Source organism: Xenopus laevis, chromosome 8S (genome assembly GCF_017654675.1).
Source record: "Xenopus laevis strain J_2021 chromosome 8S, Xenopus_laevis_v10.1, whole genome shotgun sequence".
In the NCBI taxonomy this organism is placed as follows: domain Eukaryota; kingdom Metazoa; phylum Chordata; class Amphibia; order Anura; family Pipidae; genus Xenopus; species Xenopus laevis.
In genome coordinates this window covers 49,530,727-49,549,947 of record NC_054386.1, presented here as the reverse complement: position 1 = coordinate 49,549,947, position 19,221 = coordinate 49,530,727, and the positions used below count along the sequence as shown (strand labels likewise).

The 19,221-nt window shown below is 44.2% G+C and overlaps 1 protein-coding gene across 4 annotated transcripts in view; it reads right to left on the bottom strand.

The window, feature by feature from the left end:
* The window catches only part of LOC121397771 (chromosome-associated kinesin KIF4-like), a 51,084-nt gene that overhangs the window by 24,590 nt on the left and 7,273 nt on the right, over positions 1-19,221 (bottom strand). For 3 of the 4 annotated variants that reach the window (XR_005963912.1, XM_041575240.1, XM_041575242.1), the window contains exons 2-3: positions 11,789-11,921; positions 11,504-11,664 (exon numbers count right to left, since the gene is read on the bottom strand). Coding sequence is in view for 3 of the 4 variants with exons in the window: in XM_041575240.1 (XP_041431174.1) it covers positions 11,504-11,569 (66 nt within the window). In the remaining variant the exon portion in view is untranslated. Of the gene's footprint in view, positions 1-324; positions 800-11,503; positions 11,665-11,788; positions 11,922-19,221 lie in introns of those variants that run through there. The other variant, XM_041575241.1, reaches the window with a different exon arrangement.

The following is a 19,221-nucleotide window of genomic DNA, read 5'->3' as shown; positions in this document are numbered from 1 at the left end:
TATGACGTCACCATATAGTGTGTATACTCTTACAAACATGTCAGTGACGTGTCCTGCTGCCAGGATGTGCGGATGTAAACATGTGTATCTATATCAATACATAATAGAGCAGCCACATCATTTAAGCCACCGTATGTGATCATTGGAGCAATCACTGCACCCTGTGCAAAGCAAAGCCGTCAGCACCCAGTGTATTGTGTTGTTAAAAAGTAGGTATTAGGCATAATCGCGGCAACATCACACATCGTAAATCAGCATTCCGGTACCCATAGAGCTAAATACCCCGCTGGAGCATACATCCAGGTAAAACAGCCAAACGCTTACTTGTCTTGTCGCCCTTAGCAGCATCGCACATCCCCACACTGAGCGCAGTCACTCACTCACTGGATCGCTACAATGCCCATCAATGCTTGGAGCCTCTGTACTCCCTGTAACCGGTCATCCTCTGTACTGGCCACGCCTCCTTTTCCACCTTTATACGATGCGCTCAATGAGCCGGCCAACGCAAACTGTGCCTCAAATCCCTTTGCTCGGAAAGTTATTCAGGTCTCCACTATGACTTGAGTCCTTGAGAGCCTGTAGTTTAGGGCACCATCTGGCATCCATCACATCAGTCCCCTTAGACTGAGTCATTTACGTGGATATACTTATCGCAATACCTTGTCGGTGGGTCAATAGGTGCAAGGAGAGTGTAAGGCACAGTCTGGATATTCATATATTCGTAAACTGGAGTGTACCGGCTAAGCGTGTTGGCAATCACCTTATACCTTCACTGCCAATGATGGTGCTGCTTGGTGGGGCGTGCTATTGCCGCGGGCCTGCCTCCAAAAGTTCCCTGTATTACTCCTTTCCTGGGTATAAGACCTGAGAGACTTAAGGTGGCCATACACGGATAGATCCGCTCGTTTGGCGATGTCGCCAAACGAGCGGATCTCCCTCCGATATGCCCACCTTGAGGTGGGCAATATCGGGCTGATCCGATCGTGGGCCCTAGGGCCCAACGATCGGATCCTAGCGTTCGCCAAACGGGCGGTCGGATCGCGGGACCGCATCAACGAACAGATGCGGCCACGATCCGACGGGATTTTTAACCCCATCCGATCGAGATCTGGCCGACTTTCGGCCAGATCTCGATCGGGGAAGCCCGTCGGGGGCCCCCATACACGGGCCAATAAGCTGCCGACTTGGTCTGTCGGCAGCTTTTATCGGCCCGTGTATGGCCACCTTTAGTCTGAAAAATGTTGGATGTGTGATGTCTATCGTCGCTCCCATGCCCGACCATATCTGTGTCAAAAACACAAACACAAGTTAAAAACAAAAATACAGTCACAACCAACGTCAATAGTTATTATCTCTGTCCCTTACTGCAAAATGTAACAAAAAGAGGTGTCCTTATCCTGTGCAGGAAGACATTAATTAGGTCATAACGTTGCAAATTTCGTCCTACAATGTTTCAATCATGAAACCATGTGTATAAATAGTATATTGTTTCTATGCCTGCCCCCACATATGTTAGTGGAGATGAGAAATAAATCAATCCTGTGAAAAAAAGAAACAAAGCCCCATGATGACAATAATCGCGCCAATCCGAAGTCCTTGTCTCAATTTCGCTGGACGGAATACATAATAAAAATGGAAAATGAATAATACATCATAGTAAAAAAATGTAATGGGTATATGAGCCAAATATCCCCTTCCTTATGTGTTTAATAAAATGGTGACATCGGGAGTGTTTCGTTGAGTCCCTTCGGAGACAAGGTGCCTAGCTTTTATAAGCTTTTATCCACATAGATTCCATCTGTAGGAGTATCAATTCTCTATTACCTCCCCTCCAAGGGACTGGTACATGATCGATTATCATGTGTCTAAATTGAGGTAGTGTATGCTTATATTTTAGCTAATGTTTTGCGACCGGTTGGTCTGCTTTTCCTGTGGCCAGTGCGGCCCTTATTGCACTTCGATGATTGTTCATTCATTCACGATAGGTAGTTGAAGCTTTCCCCACATGGTGCATCCCACACGGGCACCAGGCCATATACACCACATGGTCCGACGTGCATGTCATTCTATGGTCTATTCTGAATTTATATAAATATATATAAATAAAGCAAAAAAAAACGTCCGCACACATAGGTCTTTATAAGTGAAAAAAAGCTGGTAGATTTATTTCAACGTTTCGGCTTACAAACTCAAGCCGTCATCAGGAAGGGCAGAGCCTAAAGTGAACATGAAGTTATATACACACACAGGATTCAAAAATGGCGCCAAAACCATGCCAGTGGCATCACAAAAAGTGGGTGTGGTTATAGTACTGAGTGCATCAGTGATAGTGTCATGGAACTGAGCCAATCGTGTGCATTGTATCAGTGGTAGTGTCATAGGAGTGCGTGTGTGTGTGTGTGTGTGTGTGTGTGTATATATATATATATACACATATACACACACACATACATATGGGAACACTGCACATTCTATTCCAAATCAAAACATGAAGAAAAAATTATCAAATTTGTGTTATTCCTTTACAGAAAGTGAAGAAAATGGAATATCAGGCTGTTCGAAAAATAGTGTCTGCACTGTTCAAAATATAGTGTCTGCATTCTTCTTTACAAACTTAAACATTCACTGTATAAACAGAAAAATGTTTCAAAATTTTGCTTTTTCCACTGAATCACTGAATTTAGTTGTAAAGCAGTGTTTCTGCTGCACATCTGTGTTGCATGGAGTCGACCAATGTGTGGCATCTGTTACATTCCACAATTCTTCTGTGTTTCTTGGTTTTGCCTCAGAAACAGCATTTTTGATGTCACCCCACAAGTTTTCTATTGGATTAAGGTCAGGGGATTGGGTGAAATGGATGTGTGTGAATTTATACAAATACTCACCCTTACTGGTAAATATTGTGTGTGCAAAAACCTCTAATATTACTTATATCAACTAAGTTACTATATAGCCATGGGGGCTGCCATCTCAGGTTCTATATGGGTGAATAAGTCAAAGTGCAAATTAATTGTCCACACCAAGACTTCCTTTCAGGGGCAGACTAGCATAGCAGCATGTTTTATGGTCAAAATAGAACTGTTTCCCCAACCAGAGTAAGTAGCCTATAATGGGGTTTTAGCAGTAAGCTGCAATTTCATAACTACATGAAGAATTCCAGTCACATTCAGCTGTGAATATTTACCTGGAACTTCAGTCTCTCCATCAGTTGCTTCTCACGCTCAATTATTTCTAGGGATGTAGCGAACGTCGGAAAAAAAGTTCGCGAACATATTCGCGAACTTGCGTCAAAAATGCGAACGTCGCGAACCCCATAGACTTCAATGGGAAGGCGAATTTTAAAAGCTAAAAAAGACATTTCTGGCCAGAAAAATGATTTTAAAGTTGTTTAAAGGGTGCAACGACCTGGACAGTGGCATGCCAGAGGGGGATCAAGGGCAAAAATGTATCTGAAAAATACATTGTTGACACAGCGCTGCGTTTTGTGCTGTAAAGGGCAGAAATCACACTACATTTCTAAACCTGTGTAATAAACTGCTTTAAAACGTCCAGCGTCTACATGTAAAGGTTACAGCCTGTTCACACGCAAAGACGAAACGCGGCGCTTACTGCAACGCAAAAAAACGCAAAGAGCTTTAATGAATGATACCGTCAAGTGAGCAAATAATAGTTGTTAATTACTAGTTGAGCTTGTCACCTCCAGGATGTTCGTCCTGTTGGTGGCAATATTTCTGTAGTGGTGTGTTTAGCAGTCACCGTGCTTGTGCGCACGTGCACGGTCAGGCAGAGGTAATTCAATGTACAGTGAAGTGAACCAAAAAACACTGATTCTGCAGTGTGGGCCCAGTTTTGGTCTACTTTATTGATCACCTGCGGTGACCATAAAAGATGCGATTTTGCCACTGTTGCAGAACCCTGAAAAATTAGGCATGTGTACTTTCCTGAAAAATTATGTTTTTTTTGTCGCAGCCACTGAAGCACAGAGGCCAGAAAAAATATGCCATATAAATGCTGAAAATATTCTTTTTTTTTGTCGCAGCCACTGCAGCACAGAGGCCAGAAAAAATATGCCATATAAATGCTGAAAATATAAAAAAATTTTGTCGCAGCGACTGAAGCACAGAGACCAGAAAAAATATGCCATATAAATGCTGAAAATATTCTTTTTTTTTTGTCGCAGCCACTGAAGCACAGAGGCCAGAAAAAATATGCCATATAAATGCTGAAAATATTCATTTTTTTTTGTCGCAGCCACTGAAGCACAGAGGCCAGAAAAAATATGCCATATAAATGCTGAAAATATTCATTTTTTTTTTGTCGCAGCCACTGAAGCACAGAGGCCAGAAAAAATATGCCATATAAATGCTGAAAATATTCATTTTTTTTTGTCACAGCCACTGAAGCACAGAGGCCAGAAAAAATATGCCATATAAATGCTGAAAATATTCTTTTTTTTTTGTCGCAGCCACTGAAGCACAGAGGCCAGAAACAATATGCCATATAAATGCTGAAAATATTCTTTTTTTTTGTCACAGCCACTGAAGCACAGAGGCCAGAAAAAATATGCCATATAAATGCTGAAAATATTCATTTTTTTTGGTCGCAGCCACTGAAGCACAGAGGCCAGAAACAATATGCCATATAAATGCTGAAAATATTCTTTTTTTTTTGTCACAGCCACTGAAGTACAGAGGCCAGAAAAAATATGCCATATAAATGCTGAAAATATTCTTTTTTTTTTGTCGCAGCCACTGAAGCACAGAGGCCAGAAACAATATGCCATATAAATGCTGAAAATATTCATTTTTTTTTGTCGCAGCCACTGAAGCACAGAGGCCAGAAACAATATGCCATATAAATGCTGAAAATATTCATTTTTTTTTGTCGCAGCCACTGAAGCACAGAGGCCAGAAACAATATGCCATATAAATGCTGAAAATATTCTTTTTTTTTGGTTGCAGCCACTGAAGCACAGAGGCCAGAAAAAATATGCCATATAAATGCTGAAAATATTCTTTTTTTTTTTGTCGCAGCCACTGAAGCACAGAGGCCAGAAACAATATGCCATATAAATGCTGAAAATATTCATTTTTTTGGTTGCAGCCACTGAAGCACAGAGGCCAGAAAAACTCAGGATTTACCTGGATTCAAATGAAACCAGTAGGGTTTGCACCCTAGTTTATAACGGTGGCGGAGGGAGGAGGACGCTAAAGGACAGCTGTGTGTGGAGTCATGAGGCGTGCAGAGAAGGACAGCTGCATGGGGAGTCAGAAACTCAGAACAAGTCTTCCGGCGTGCAGTAACCCTCCGAGATCCACCCCTCATTCATTTTAATAAAGGTCAGGTAATCCACACTTTTGTGACCTAGGCGAGTTCTCTTCTCAGTTACAATCCCTCCTGCTGCACTGAAGGTCCTTTCTGAGAGGACACTTGAGGCGGGGCAAGACAAGAGGTTCATGGCAAATTGTGACAGCTCTGGCCACAGATCAAGCCTGCGCACCCAGTAGTCCAGGGGTTCATCGCTCCTCAGAGTGTCGATATCTGCAGTTAATGCCGCTACCTGCCGGTCGAGGCGTTCTTTGAGGGTGGATCCAGAAGGGTTCTGGCGCTGCCTTGGACTGAAAAACATTTGCATGTCTGACGTTACAGAGTGGCCAAAGTGCTTTGTCCTTGCAGGTGCGCTCGTGGCAGGATTACTGGCACCTCTGCCCCTGGAATGTTGATGAGTTCCTGAAGTGACATCACCCTTAAAAGCATTGTACAACATGTTTTGCAGGCTGGTTTGTAAATGCAGCATCCTTTCGGACTTGTGGTACGTTGGTAACATTTCTGCCACTTTATGCTTGTACCGAGGGTCTAGTAGCGTTGCGACCCAGTACAGGTCCTTCTCCTTAAGCCTCTTGATACGGGGGTCCTTCAACAGGCATGACAGCATGAAATACCCCATTCTCACAAGGTTGGATGCAGAGGTATCCATCTCCGCTTCCTCGTTATCAAGGACTGCATCATCCACGGTCTCCTCCCCCCAGCCACGTACAAGACCAGGGGTCCCCAAAAGGTCACCACCAGCCCCCTGGGAAGCCTGCTCCTGTTGGTCCTCCTCCTCCACAAAGCCACCTTCCTCCTCTGACTCCACTTCTGACACCTCTCCCTGCGTTGCAGCAGGTGCCTGGGTTCGTTCTGGTGATTCCGACCAGAAATCGTGCGCTTCCTGCTCCTCGTCACGCTGGTCTACAGCCTCATCTGTCACTCGTCGCACGGCACGCTCCAGGAAGAAAGCAAAGGGTATTAGGTCGCTGATGGTGCCTTCGGTGCGACTGACCATATTTGTAACCTCTTCAAAAGGGCGCATGAGCCTGCAGGCATCGCGCATAAGCACCCAGTAACGGGGGAAAAAAATCCCCAGCTCTGCAGATCCAGTCCTACCACCCAGTTCAAACAGGTATTCGTTGTCGGCTCTTTGTTGTTGCAGCAGACGTTCCAACATGAGGAGCGTTGAATTCCAGCGAGTCTGGCTGTCGCAAATCAAACGCCTGACTGGCATGTTGTACCGCTGCTGAATGTCAGCAAGGCGTGCCATGGCTGTGTAGGAACGTCTGAAATGGGCCGACACCTTCCTGGACTGCCTGAGAACGTCCTGGAATCCTGGGTACTTCGAGACAAAACGTTGAACTATTAAATTCAGAACATGTGCCATGCAGGGCACATGTGTTAAATTGCCCAGTCTCAGTGCTGCCAACAGATTGCTTCCGTTGTCACACACCACTTTTCCGATCTTCAGTTGGTGTGGGGTCAGCCACCGATCGGCCTGTGACTGCAGAGATGACAGGAGTACAGATCCGGTATGGTTTCTGCTTTCCAGGCACGTCATCCCCAAGACAGCATGACAACGGCGTACCTGGCACGTCGAATAGCCTAGGGGGAGCTGGGGGTGCACAGGTGTGGAGGAGGAGGACCCAGCAGCAGAGGAGGAAGAAGAGGAAGAAGACGAGGTAGAGAGCGAAGGAGGAGTAGAGGTGGTGGCAGAACCGCGTGCAATCCGTGGCGGTGACACCAACTCCACTGTCGTTGTTGAGCCACACATTCCCTGCTTCCCAGCCATTACCAAGTTCACCCAGTGGGCAGTGTAGGTGACATACCTGCCCTGACCATGCTTGGAGGACCATGCGTCAGTAGTCATATGGACCTTTGGCCCAACACTAAGTGACAGAGATGCGGTGACTTGGCTCTGCACATGGTGGTACAGGTGTGGTATTCCCTTTTTTGAAAAAAAATTGCGGCTGGGTACCTTCCACTGCGGTGTCCCAATTGCTACAAATTTGCGGAAGGCCTCAGAGTCCACCAGCTGGTATGGTAAAAGCTGGCGGGCTAAGAGTGCAGACAAGCCAGCTGTCAGACGCCGGGCAAGGGGGTGACTCGCAGACATTGGCTTCTTACGCTCAAACATGGCCCTCACAGAAACTTGGCTGGGGGCAGATGACTGGGAATGGGAACTGGTGGTCAAGGTGGAAGGCGGAGTGGAGGGTGGTTCAGACGGGTCAAGGACAGCAGAGGTAGAGCAGTAAGATGCTGGACCAGAAGGAGGGTGGCTTTTAGTTTGCCTGTTGCCTTTGAGGTGTTGCTCCCAAAGTGCTTTGTGCTTGCCGTTCATGTGCCTTCGCATAGAAGTTGTACCTATGTGGCTGTTGGGCTTCCCAAGACTCAGTTTCTGACTGCACTCATTGCAAATTACAACACTTTTGTCAGAGGCACACACATTAAAAAAATCCCACACTGCTGACCTTTTTGAAGCTGGCAATCTGGCGGTAACAGTAGAAGTTGGCGGCGTTGTCGGCAATGGCGGGTGCGTTGGCCGGCTGACCACAGGTGCCGATACATGTTGTTGCCCTACTGTTCCCTGCGAGCTGTCCTCCCTGCTTCTTCTAAGTCTTATTCTCTTCCTGCCTCTCTGTCTCTCCATCTGAACTATCCTCCTCTTGCTCTCTTCTACTGGGCACCCACAAAACATCAATCTCCTCATCATCATTCTCCTCAGATGCATCAATTTCTTCTGACAGCTCACAGAAGGAAGCAGCAGCGGGGACCTCCTCATCACTCATTATGTCCATCTCTGTTGTGTTCTCTGCCAGAATTAAATCTGGTGTAACGTCCTCATCTCCTTCATCTTCTTCTGCCAATAATGGTTGCGCATCACTCAGTTCAAGAAACTCATGTGAAAATAACTCCTCTGACTCCAGTGAAGAAGGGGCGCCGGTGGTGGAGGAAGTGTTACGTGGGGTGGCCATAGCAGTGGAGGATGAGGATGTTGTGGTAAAGTTAGAAATGGTAGAGGATGGGGTGTGCTGTGTAAGCCAGTCAACTACCTCTTCAGCATTTTGGGAGTTCAGGGTCATTGCCTTTTTAAAACTGGGCAATTTCCTAGGGCCACAGGATAGCATAGCAGCACGGCCCCTAGTGCCTCTGCGTGGCGGCCTGCCTTTGCCTGGCATTAATTTTTAAAACAACAACAACAACTCAGGTGGTGTTTCTGGAGACGGTATTATTATTGATATTTAGACAGTATGTGAACAAGCTCACACAGCTAGGTGGCAGTTGTTTGAAAATGAAGAACACACTGGGCAAACAAATTGAAACAATGCCTGCAAGGTCAACGTATACACTACTACAGCAGTGGATACGGAATATATATCCTTGCAACGTGATCTTGACAAACTGGCAATCTGGGCAGCTAAGTGGCAAATGAGATTCAATGTTGATAAATGTAAAGTCATGCACCTGGGATGTAAAAATATCCAAGCCACTTATAACCTTAATGGGACTGCACTAGGCAAATCCATTATGGAAAAGGACCTTGGAGTCCTTGTAGATGATAAACTTGGCTGTAGCAAGCAATGCCAGTCAGCAGCATCAAGGGCAAATAAGGTCTTGAGCTGTATTAAAAGGGGCATAGAGTCAAGGGAGGAGGGGGTCATTCTTCCACTGTATAGAGCACTTGTAAGGCCCCATCTAGAATATGCCGTACAGTTTTGGTCTCCATCACTCAAACAGGACATTATTGTATTAGAGAGGGTACAGAGAAGGGCAATGAAGCTGGTAAAAGGTATTGAAAATCTTAGCTATAAGGAAAGACTGGCCAAATTGGGGATGTTCACACTGGAGAAGAGGCGCTTAATGGGTGATATGATGACTATGTATAAATATATAAGGGGATCATATAACAATCTCTCTAATGCTTTATTTACCAGTAGGTCTTTCCAGCTGACACGAGGTCACCCATTCCGATTAGAAGAAAAGAGGTTCCGCCTAAATATTCGGAAGGGGTTTTTTACAGTGAGAGCTGTGAAGATGTGGAATTCTCTCCCTGAATCAGTTGTACAGGCTGATACATTAGATAGCTTTAAGAAGGGGTTGGATGGCTTTTTAGCAAGTAAGGGAATACAGGGTTATGGGAAATAGCTCATAGTCCAAGTTGATCCAGGGACTAGTCCGATTGCCATTTTGGAGTCAGGAAGGAATTTTTCCCCCTCTAAGGCAAATTGGAGACGCTTCAGATGGGTTTTTTGCCTTCCTCTGGATCAACTGGCAGATAGGTAGTTAATAAAAAAAATAAAAAAAAAAAGGTTGAACTCGATGGACATGTGTCTTTTTTCAACTTTACTTACTATGTATATTATTGCTGCTTGAAAAACGTCACTCAGGTGGTGGTTCGGGAGACGGTATTATTATTGATATTTAGACAGAATGTGAACAAGCTCACACAGCTAGATGGCAGTTGTTTGAAAATGAAGAACACACTGGGCAAACAATGCCTACAAGGTCAACGTATACACTACTACAGCAGTGGATACGGAATATATTATTGCTGCTTGAAAAACGTCACTCAGGTGGTGTTTCTGGAGACGGTATTATTATTGATATTTAGACAGAATGTGAACAAGCTCACACAGCTAGATGGCAGTTGTTTGAAGAACACACTGGGCAAACAATGCCTACAAGGTCAACGTATACACTACTACAGCAGTGGATACGGAATATATTATTGCTGCTTGAAAAACGTCACTCAGGTGGTGGTTCTGGAGACGGTATTATTATTGATATTTAGACAGAATGTGAACAAGCTCACACAGCTAGATGGCAGTTGTTTGAAGAACACACTGGGCAAACAATGCCTACAAGGTCAACGTATACACTACTACAGCAGTGGATACGGAATATATTATTGCTGCTTGAAAAACGTCACTCAGGTGGTGGTTCTGGAGACGGTATTATTATTGATATTTAGACAGAATGTGAACAAGCTCACACAGCTAGATGGCAGTTGTTTGAAGAACACACTGGGCAAACAATGCCTACAAGGTCAACGTATACACTACTACAGCAGTGGATACGGAATATATTATTGCTGCTTGAAAAACGTCACTCAGGTGGTGGTTCTGGAGACGGTATTATTATTGATATTTAGACAGAATGTGAACAAGCTCACACAGCTAGATGGCAGTTGTTTGAAGAACACACTGGGCAAATAATGCCTGCAAGTGCACTACTATTGGTGCACTACTATGAAGAACAGCAAACAGCACTGTACACGTTAAAGAACAGTAAGATAAGTAAAATAAAAAAAAATTATATGTATATTAAAAAAAAAAAATTCTCGGGTTGGTGCTGCTGAACTACTAGGAGCAGCACAGTAGCACACCAGTCCCACTCTCCAACACTGCTAGACTAATAGCACTGGGCTCTTATAGTAGCAACTAGCAAATTAAAAAAACAAAAAATAAAATAAAAGTAGTCCTTACAAGGACTATTGGGTTATTACAGCAGTCAGCAGATGAGATCAGAAGAGATCAGTGCCCACAGCAGGCAGCTACATACAGAGCACTGCAGTAGAAGGTAGATTACTAGCCAGCAAAGCTACCTAACCTAAAATGTCCCTCAAATCCCTGCAGACTTCTGTCCCTCCAATACAGAGCAGTATCAAGTAGATTACTAGCCAGCAAACTTACTATCAACTGTCCCTCAAATCAGTGAAATCACTAACAGCTCTCTCCCTACACTAGCTCTTCCAAGCACACACAGGCAGAATGAAAAAACGCTGCAGGGCTTCAGTTTATATATGGAAGGGGAGTGGTCCAGGGGGTGTGGGGGTGGTCCAGGAGGGAGAGCTTCCTGATTGGCTGCCATGTATCTGCTGGTCTGGGGTGAGAGGTCAAAAAAAAGCGCCAGGTAAGGCGAACCCAAAATGGCAAACGTCGCGCGACGTTCGCGAACATTCGGCGAGCGCGAACAAGTTCGCCGGCGAACAGTCCGCGACATCCCTAGTTATTTCCTCTGCTGGTGACTCTTCAATTGTTACAGGTACAGATGCTTGCTTCTGCTGCAGTTTGCTCAACAAGTAAAGGATCTATGATGAAGAAAGAAATTAGGAAGACAAGCAAAACGCCTCCTCCACTTGGAAATTTGAAGCAGAGCTGCATCAAAGCTCTGGACCCAAAACCAAACTTACCTTTTCCTGATGATGTTGCTCCAATTGCATGAGCTGACTCTGATGCTCAGTTTCCATCTCTGCCATCTGATTCCTTTCCTCAAAGATGTTTTTTTGTAGATCAGCAACATGAGCCTTATTCTGCTTTCCAGTTTACTGCCCGTCACTTTGGATGAGACGAGCTAGAAAAAAAGACAGACAGAAAATGAAATACTAAGTCTACAAAGTCTATGTAAGGGAAAAAAGCAAAATATTCAAAACAGATTAGTATCCTCCGCTAGTTTAGTTGATTATTTGCAGGTTTACCTCAGTTATCAGGTACTTGAGAGCACATTTTGCCTCCATGATGTTAGAGATTGTTTCCCACCTCCGTCTGACCATTTCCTCTTCGCTATCTGCATCCAGCAACTTCTATTGCAAATTAGCTATCTGAGCACTCCTGTAGCACAAATACAAATACACAGATTTTCCAGGCTGCTTATATAACAAAAGTGATCATGGAAGCTATTGTGATCCTAAGATTTACAGTTACTATAGGTATAAAAAAGTGTGAGAGAGAGACAGTGTATAGATAGGTCTGTATAAGCGTGTGTATATGTATGTATGTATGTATGTATGTATGTATGTATGTATGTATGTATGTGTATATATATATATATATATATATGTATATATATATATATATATATATATATATATATATATATATATATATATACACACACACACACACACACACACACACACACACATACATACATACAGGGCCGCCATCAGGGGGGGACAGGGGGGAGAGTTGTAGGGGGCCCTGCGACGCCACACTTACTTGATTAGCCTGGTCCCCCATCTTTCTGAGAGCTGCTGACTTCGGGAAGGCATGGACGTTTAAGGGGCCCTGGCCACCAATTTAGGCCACCAATTGTTTTTTCTCATGTGGGGTCCTAGCCACAAATGTTTTTTTATGGGGGGCCCTGACCACCAATATCTTTTTATTTTTTATTAACATGTGGGAACCCGAGCCACCAATATTTTTTTTGTTTTTTTACTGTGTGGTGGGGGCGGACCTGTGGGTGGGGAGGGCGGACCTGTAGATGGGGCTTGCGGTGGGCGCAGCCCAGGGGGCCCAGGAAATTTTGTCGCATGGGGCCCTACGATTTCTGATGGTGGTCCTGTATATATATATATATATATATATATATATATATATATATATATATATATATATATATATATATATATATATATATATATATATATATATATATATATATATATATATATATAGTCAACTACAAGAGGTCCTCTGCACTCAACCCATTATCAATATATTTAAGACAGAGACATTTTGTGCATACTGCTACTAAAAAATGCCTTACCCTTTAAACAACACAGGGATTGTTTGTCCATATATTGCAATATATTTAAGCTGGCCAACTACGTCAAAGTCATCCCATATCTTGCCAGTCCTACGGTTAATTTTCATCTGATTCATTAAGAATTCAATTGCTTATACATTTTGCAAAGGGACTAAGTTTTACCTGCAACTTACTAGCTGCTTTCAAAGTAAAACTCCCAAACTTGGCTGCCCTTTTATTAGACACCAGTGGGATCACCTGACTATAGCTGGGAGGGGTGGGAGCTACAACATAGAGCTGGTCACTGCTCCTGTATAACTATAACAAACAAGGGAAAGTTGTGCTCACCACTATTTTTTAAAACCATTAGGCGGGGGTGCAATGAGGGTGTGACCACAAAATACATATAGTCAACTACAAGAGGTCCTCTGCACTCAACCCATTATCAATATATTTAAGACAGAGACATTTTGTGCATACTGCTACTAAAAATGCCTTACCCTTTAAACAACACAGGGATTGTTTGTCCATATATTGCAATATATTTAAGCTGGCCAACTACGTCAAAGTCATCCCATATCTGGCCAGTCCTACGCTTAATTTTCATCTGATTCATTAAGAATTCAATTGCTTATACATTTTGCAAAGGGACTAAGTTTTACCTGCAACTTACTCACTGCTTTCAAAGTAAACCTCCATACTTGGCTGCCCTTTTATTAGACACCAGTGGGATCACCTGACTATAGCTGGGAAGGGTGGGAGCTACAACATGGAGCTGGTCACTGCTCCTGTATAACTATAACAAACAAGGGAAAGTTGTGCTCACCACTATTTTTTAAAACCATTAGGCGGGGGTGCAATGAGGGTGTGACCACAAAATACATATAGTCAAATACAAGAGTCCTCTGCACTCAACCCATTATCAATATATTTAAGACAGCAACATTTTGTGCATACTGCTACTAAAAAATGCCTTACCCTTTAAACAACACAGGGATTGTTTTAGCAGCAGTATGCACAAAATGTCGCTGTCTTAAATATATTGATAATGGGTTGAGTGCAGAGGACTCTTGTATTTGACTATATGTATTTTGTGGTCACACCCTCATTGCACCCCCGCCTAATGGTTTTAAAAAATAGTGGTGAGCACAACTTTCCCTTGTTTGTTATAGTTATACAGGAGCAGTGACCAGCTCCATGTTGTAGCTCCCACCCTTCCCAGCTATAGTCATATATATATATCTCTATCTATCTATCTATCTATCTATCTATCTATCTATCTATCTATCTATCTATCTATCTATCTATCTATCTATCTGTATCTATCTGTATCTATCTGTATCTATCTGTATCTATCTATATCTATCTGTATCTATCTGTATCTATCTATATCTATCTGTATCTATCTATATCTATCTCTATCTATCTATATCTATCTCTATCTATCTATACCTATCTATTTCTATATATCTATCTATATATCACAGTCCAGTGAGTATCCGCACTCCAAGGCAACCGTTTTTTCAGCGTATATAGCCGGGGTGCACAGTTGAAATATATATAACCATTTATTCAATGAACCAGCACTCCCATATAAAACTTCAATTATTTATTGTGTTGTCCATCCTTTCTCAAGGATGATACAAAACCGTTTTGACCAATCTTAAATAAAATTACATGTTCAAATTCTCAAATCAGTGCCTGACATTCAAATCCATCAATTAAGTGATTTATATCTTGTTACCATCTTTACCTAAAAGGCATAAAAATATTTCTCTGTCGTCTTAGGGGGGACACAGGGACCGATGGGGTTAAGCTCCATCCTCCAGGAGGCAGGACACTTGAATAGTAATTAAGGGGCGTGGCCATCGGGCTTTACCTCTCACACTGTACATTCCTATTCTGTTTTTAAAGTGTCCTGCTACCGGGAGGTTGGATCTGCGTATGACGCTACGTCCAGCTCTGACTGATACCCGGGGTGAGGCCGAAAAAGCAGGGTTACTGGTTTTTATATAGGCAGCCCCCTATGAGGTGCAGCACACCGGGGTCATTATCTAGCATGAAGTTATACAGACCACCTAGACGTTGCCTGTGCTGCATGAACCAGTGCAGAAGGTCTAGCCGGTGTGTGTGTGGGGGGGGTAAGTGGCATTATGCCTGTTAACAGGAACGTTGCCTAATTATTGGGGCTTCCCCCCCTCCTCTTCATACCCACCTCCTTTTCTGCCACCCCCTCCCCCGACCTCTGACACTGCCATCATGCGTTGAAGTACTTGCCACAGTCTCCAAAGCCTTGGGATAATGGGCACGCTGTATGAAGGGCTGGAGGCGGCAGTTGAGTAGCTTTCAGGCAGTTGTGCGCTGAGTCTGGGAACGCATGAGAGTAGAACGCATGTGCGTTCCACCTCCTAATCCTCTGGCGGCCATTTTCTTTCAGCGCGAAGAAAAGAGCTGGTGCGCATGCGCACACGTAATGGAACGCATACGTGCGTTGCAGGCGGCCATTTTGCAGCAGTTCCTTGGCAGCGCAACGAACAGGCACACCCCAGAAGCTCCTCAAGGAGTATTTTGTTTTTTGTGGCCTTTCTGGCGATACCCTCCACACTCTACTAAACATGGCAGTGTCGGATTTAGGCTCCTATAGTCCTCCAGGGATATAAGATTCTCAGCCACGATGAGTAAGTCCCTCTTGGATTTGAATAAATACTTACTCAAATCGAGCCTGGCCCGGAAGTTCCCCCTGGGCCTGACTTGAACCAAACAGATTCTCTCAGGAAATTAACCAGACAGCTTTATTTGAGATATACATTAATACAGAGTATTAAATAATAGCTCACATGTCCTGAACGCTTGTGAGGACGTTGGGGGACAATAAACAATACAACTGATGACTATTTAACCATTTCTTCTTCCATGGGGCTGATCCAGAGGCATCCAATCATCATTCTTGTTTTAGCATAACTGTGTCACTATTTCCATCTTAGGGACAGACTCACAGTCTCAGTACAATAGCCAAATAAGGTGCAACTACTGTGTCAGCACAGTGTCCAGAATGGTATCTATGCTGTAGTTTCTGAAACTATGTGTGTCTTTCTTGGTCTTGCACTATACTTTTGACATGAGACAACAGATGTATTCCTTTTTCTATGCAAACATTCTACATTCTAATAACAGAATGGCCTTTAACCTTGAGCTTCTTCTACAACAAAGCAATTCTGTAACTAGTGTTGTGTTCTATAATCTTTGTCCTTTGATAATAACCACTTATGGCTTAAATCTAAAACTCTGATATCTACAGGCAGAAGGTAGGCCGGTGAGAATATTCATAAGGTCTGGGGGGAAGGTCCCTGCTTCAGCACAGTTGAGGTATCTTGCCTGTACTAATTGTCAGCTAAAGTTTTCAGGGGTAGCTGCTGTGAAGGTCTTGCACTCAGGGGCAGGGGGCAACCAGCGCCCCAGGGAATATCCCACCGGCACAAGTGGAAAATTCTCCTAGAAGTGACACACAGGAGTCAGACTCCAGAGTTTCAGCTGAACCTCTGCCCCCTCTATGGGCTGTTCAATTCTCCCTGGCATCTCTACAGGGGTTACCTGCCATTGCATACAACCTGGGAAAAGCCCTAGGCTTTTCCCAGGTTAGATGACACAAAAGAGGATGCTGTCAACCCTGTTAGGTCTGATGAGTCATCTCCTGAGCAACAATCATCTCACTCTGAGTGTGAGATTGCTTCTTCTGGGTCTTCTTCTACGGATGAGGAAGATTATCAGGATGAGGGCAGACACGGTGATAATTTGCACGATGTAGACATTATTATTAAGGGGGTGCTTGAGGTACTGAATATTTCACAGAAGCCCAAACAGACCAATAACGCACCTACCCTATTCAAAAGACAGCATAAATCATCAGTCTGCTTTCCAGAGCATGAGCAATTGCAGAGTTTGATTCAGGAGGAGTGGAATTCCCCAGAGCATAAATTTCAAGCAACCAAGAAATTTTCGAAGTCATATCCATTCGCAAAGGAATTGGTAGAAAAACGGTCTAACCCACCGGCAGTAGATGCTCCAGTGTCTAGACTTTTAAAGTCCACCACCCTATCACTGATGCGGCAGCGTTCAAACATCCTTCAGATAGAAGGCTAGAGGCCTTTCTAAGAGCAAGTTACACCTCCGCAGGGTCGACATTGGGTCCCTGTTTGGCATCAGCATGGGTGTCCAGAGCTATACAAGCATGGTCAGAGTCTCTAGTTAAAGACATTCAGAATGGAACTTCGCAACAGGAATTGTTATCTTCTCCACAAGCCATAGTGGAGGCTTCTAGTTATCTTTGCAATACCAATCTAGACACATTTCAAATTACGGCGCGCACTTCAATTTTTGAGACACAGTGTTCTGAGCGCTGCTATGGATAATGCTGGTCTGTGGACCTTAGTTCCAAGAAGTCACTAACTTCGCTGCCCTTTAAAGGTCAACGACTATGTGGAGAAGAGCTGGAAAAGATCATTTCGCACGCAACAGGGGGCAAGAGCACCACCAAAAACAGAGCAGCCAACTCACATAGGAGGGGAAAAAAATTTAGTGGCCAAAGCGGCAGATATACAAGACGAAACAGTTCTCCACAAAGATCTCATTTTCGATCCAAGGCCAATGATAACAGTCGGCCGACATGGAAGACCAACAGACCTCACAACAAACCCTCAGGAGAGAAGCCCACGTCAGTCTGGCAGGGCACTCCATCCGGAATCGTTGGACTGGATAGGGGGCAAGTTACTTTGATTCTGGGAGGAATGGACTCGTCATTCTACGGATGCATGGGTCAAAGAAATTGTGACAGAAGGATACCACCTTGACTCCTAGAGGTTTCTCATGTCCAGAGTGCCCCACAACCCCCAGAAGGCAAAAGCCTTTCTACAGTGTATAGACAAGATGGAGAGAACCGGAGTAATAACTCCAGTACCCTACACGGAGAGATTCTCAGGATTTTACTCCAACCTGTTTACAGTCCAAAGGAAGGAAGGTGTCCTTAGGCCAGTACTCGATCTCAAGGGTCTCAACAAATTCATCCGATCAATATGCTTCAAGATGGAAACGTTGAGGTCTGCAATTCAGGGGATAGAACAGGGTCAACTGATGATGTCTCTGGACATCAAAGATGCATACCTACATGTACCAATTTGGCCTCATCATGACCATTATCTTCGCTTCAAGGGATTTCAGAGACTCCCTACCTGGAGGATCTTCTCTTGAAGGCCAGATCAGAGAGGACGGCCAAGGAGGATCTACAGAAGGCAGTACAATTGCTACAGAACTTCGGATGGACCATCAACTGGTCGAAGTCCAATCCTAACCCCAGTCACAAAATGTTATTCCTAGGCCTGGAATTCGACACGATTTCACAGACCGTAAGCCTACCCACAGACAAACAGATCAGGATCAGAGATCAAGTTCGGTCTCTACTATCCAAACAATGGATAACAGTACACAGGGCAATGCAAGTTCAGTCAGCACAAGGTCAATGGTCTCCCGAGGAATCCAGACTACCAATAAATATCCTAGAACTAAGAGCAGTGAAGCTAGCCCTAGTTCAATGGACAAGACAGCTCGCAGAAAAACCAATATGCATTCAAAGCGACGATGCTACAACAGTAGCGTACATAAACTGCCAGAGAGGAACAAGAAGTTGGGCAGCACTGGCGGAAGCCAGACAAATCCTACACTGGGCGGAAATCAATTCAGTAAAGTTATCTGCAATACACATTCCAGGAATCTCCAACACAAAGGCAGACTTCCTCAGCCAGATTCAACTGGATTCAGGTAAATGGGAGCTACACCCAGAAGCATTCAAACAACTCACAAGTCAATGGGGCATTCCCGGCATAGATCTAATGGCGTCTAGAAACAACAGAAAGGTAAAAAATTTTCACCCGCTACAGAGATCCATTAGCACTGGGGGTGGACGCCATGACCCAGCACTAGCAGTTCAATCTAGCGTATGTCTTCCCTCCAGCAATCTCGATCGACAGTAATTGTGGTAGCACCGTACTGGCCTCAGATAACTTGGTTCACCGACCTGCAGGAAATGTCAATTGCGCAGCTGGTTCGGCTGGAGTACAGACCAGATCTTCAGCAGGGGCCCATAACACACCACAACCCCAGACTGTTCTCTTTGACGGGATGGCTGTTGAGATTTCCATCTGGAGGAGTCAAGGACTAGATGAAGAGGTCATACCCACGATGCTAACGGCTAGAAAAAGCATCATCGTCTTGGTCTTATCACAGAGTTTGTCAGTCTTACTTCAATTTGTGTAAGGAGTCTGATTTCCCTTTCCTTGAATTACAGTTACCACGAATACTTTCATTTCTGCAACAAGGCCTACAAATGGGTCT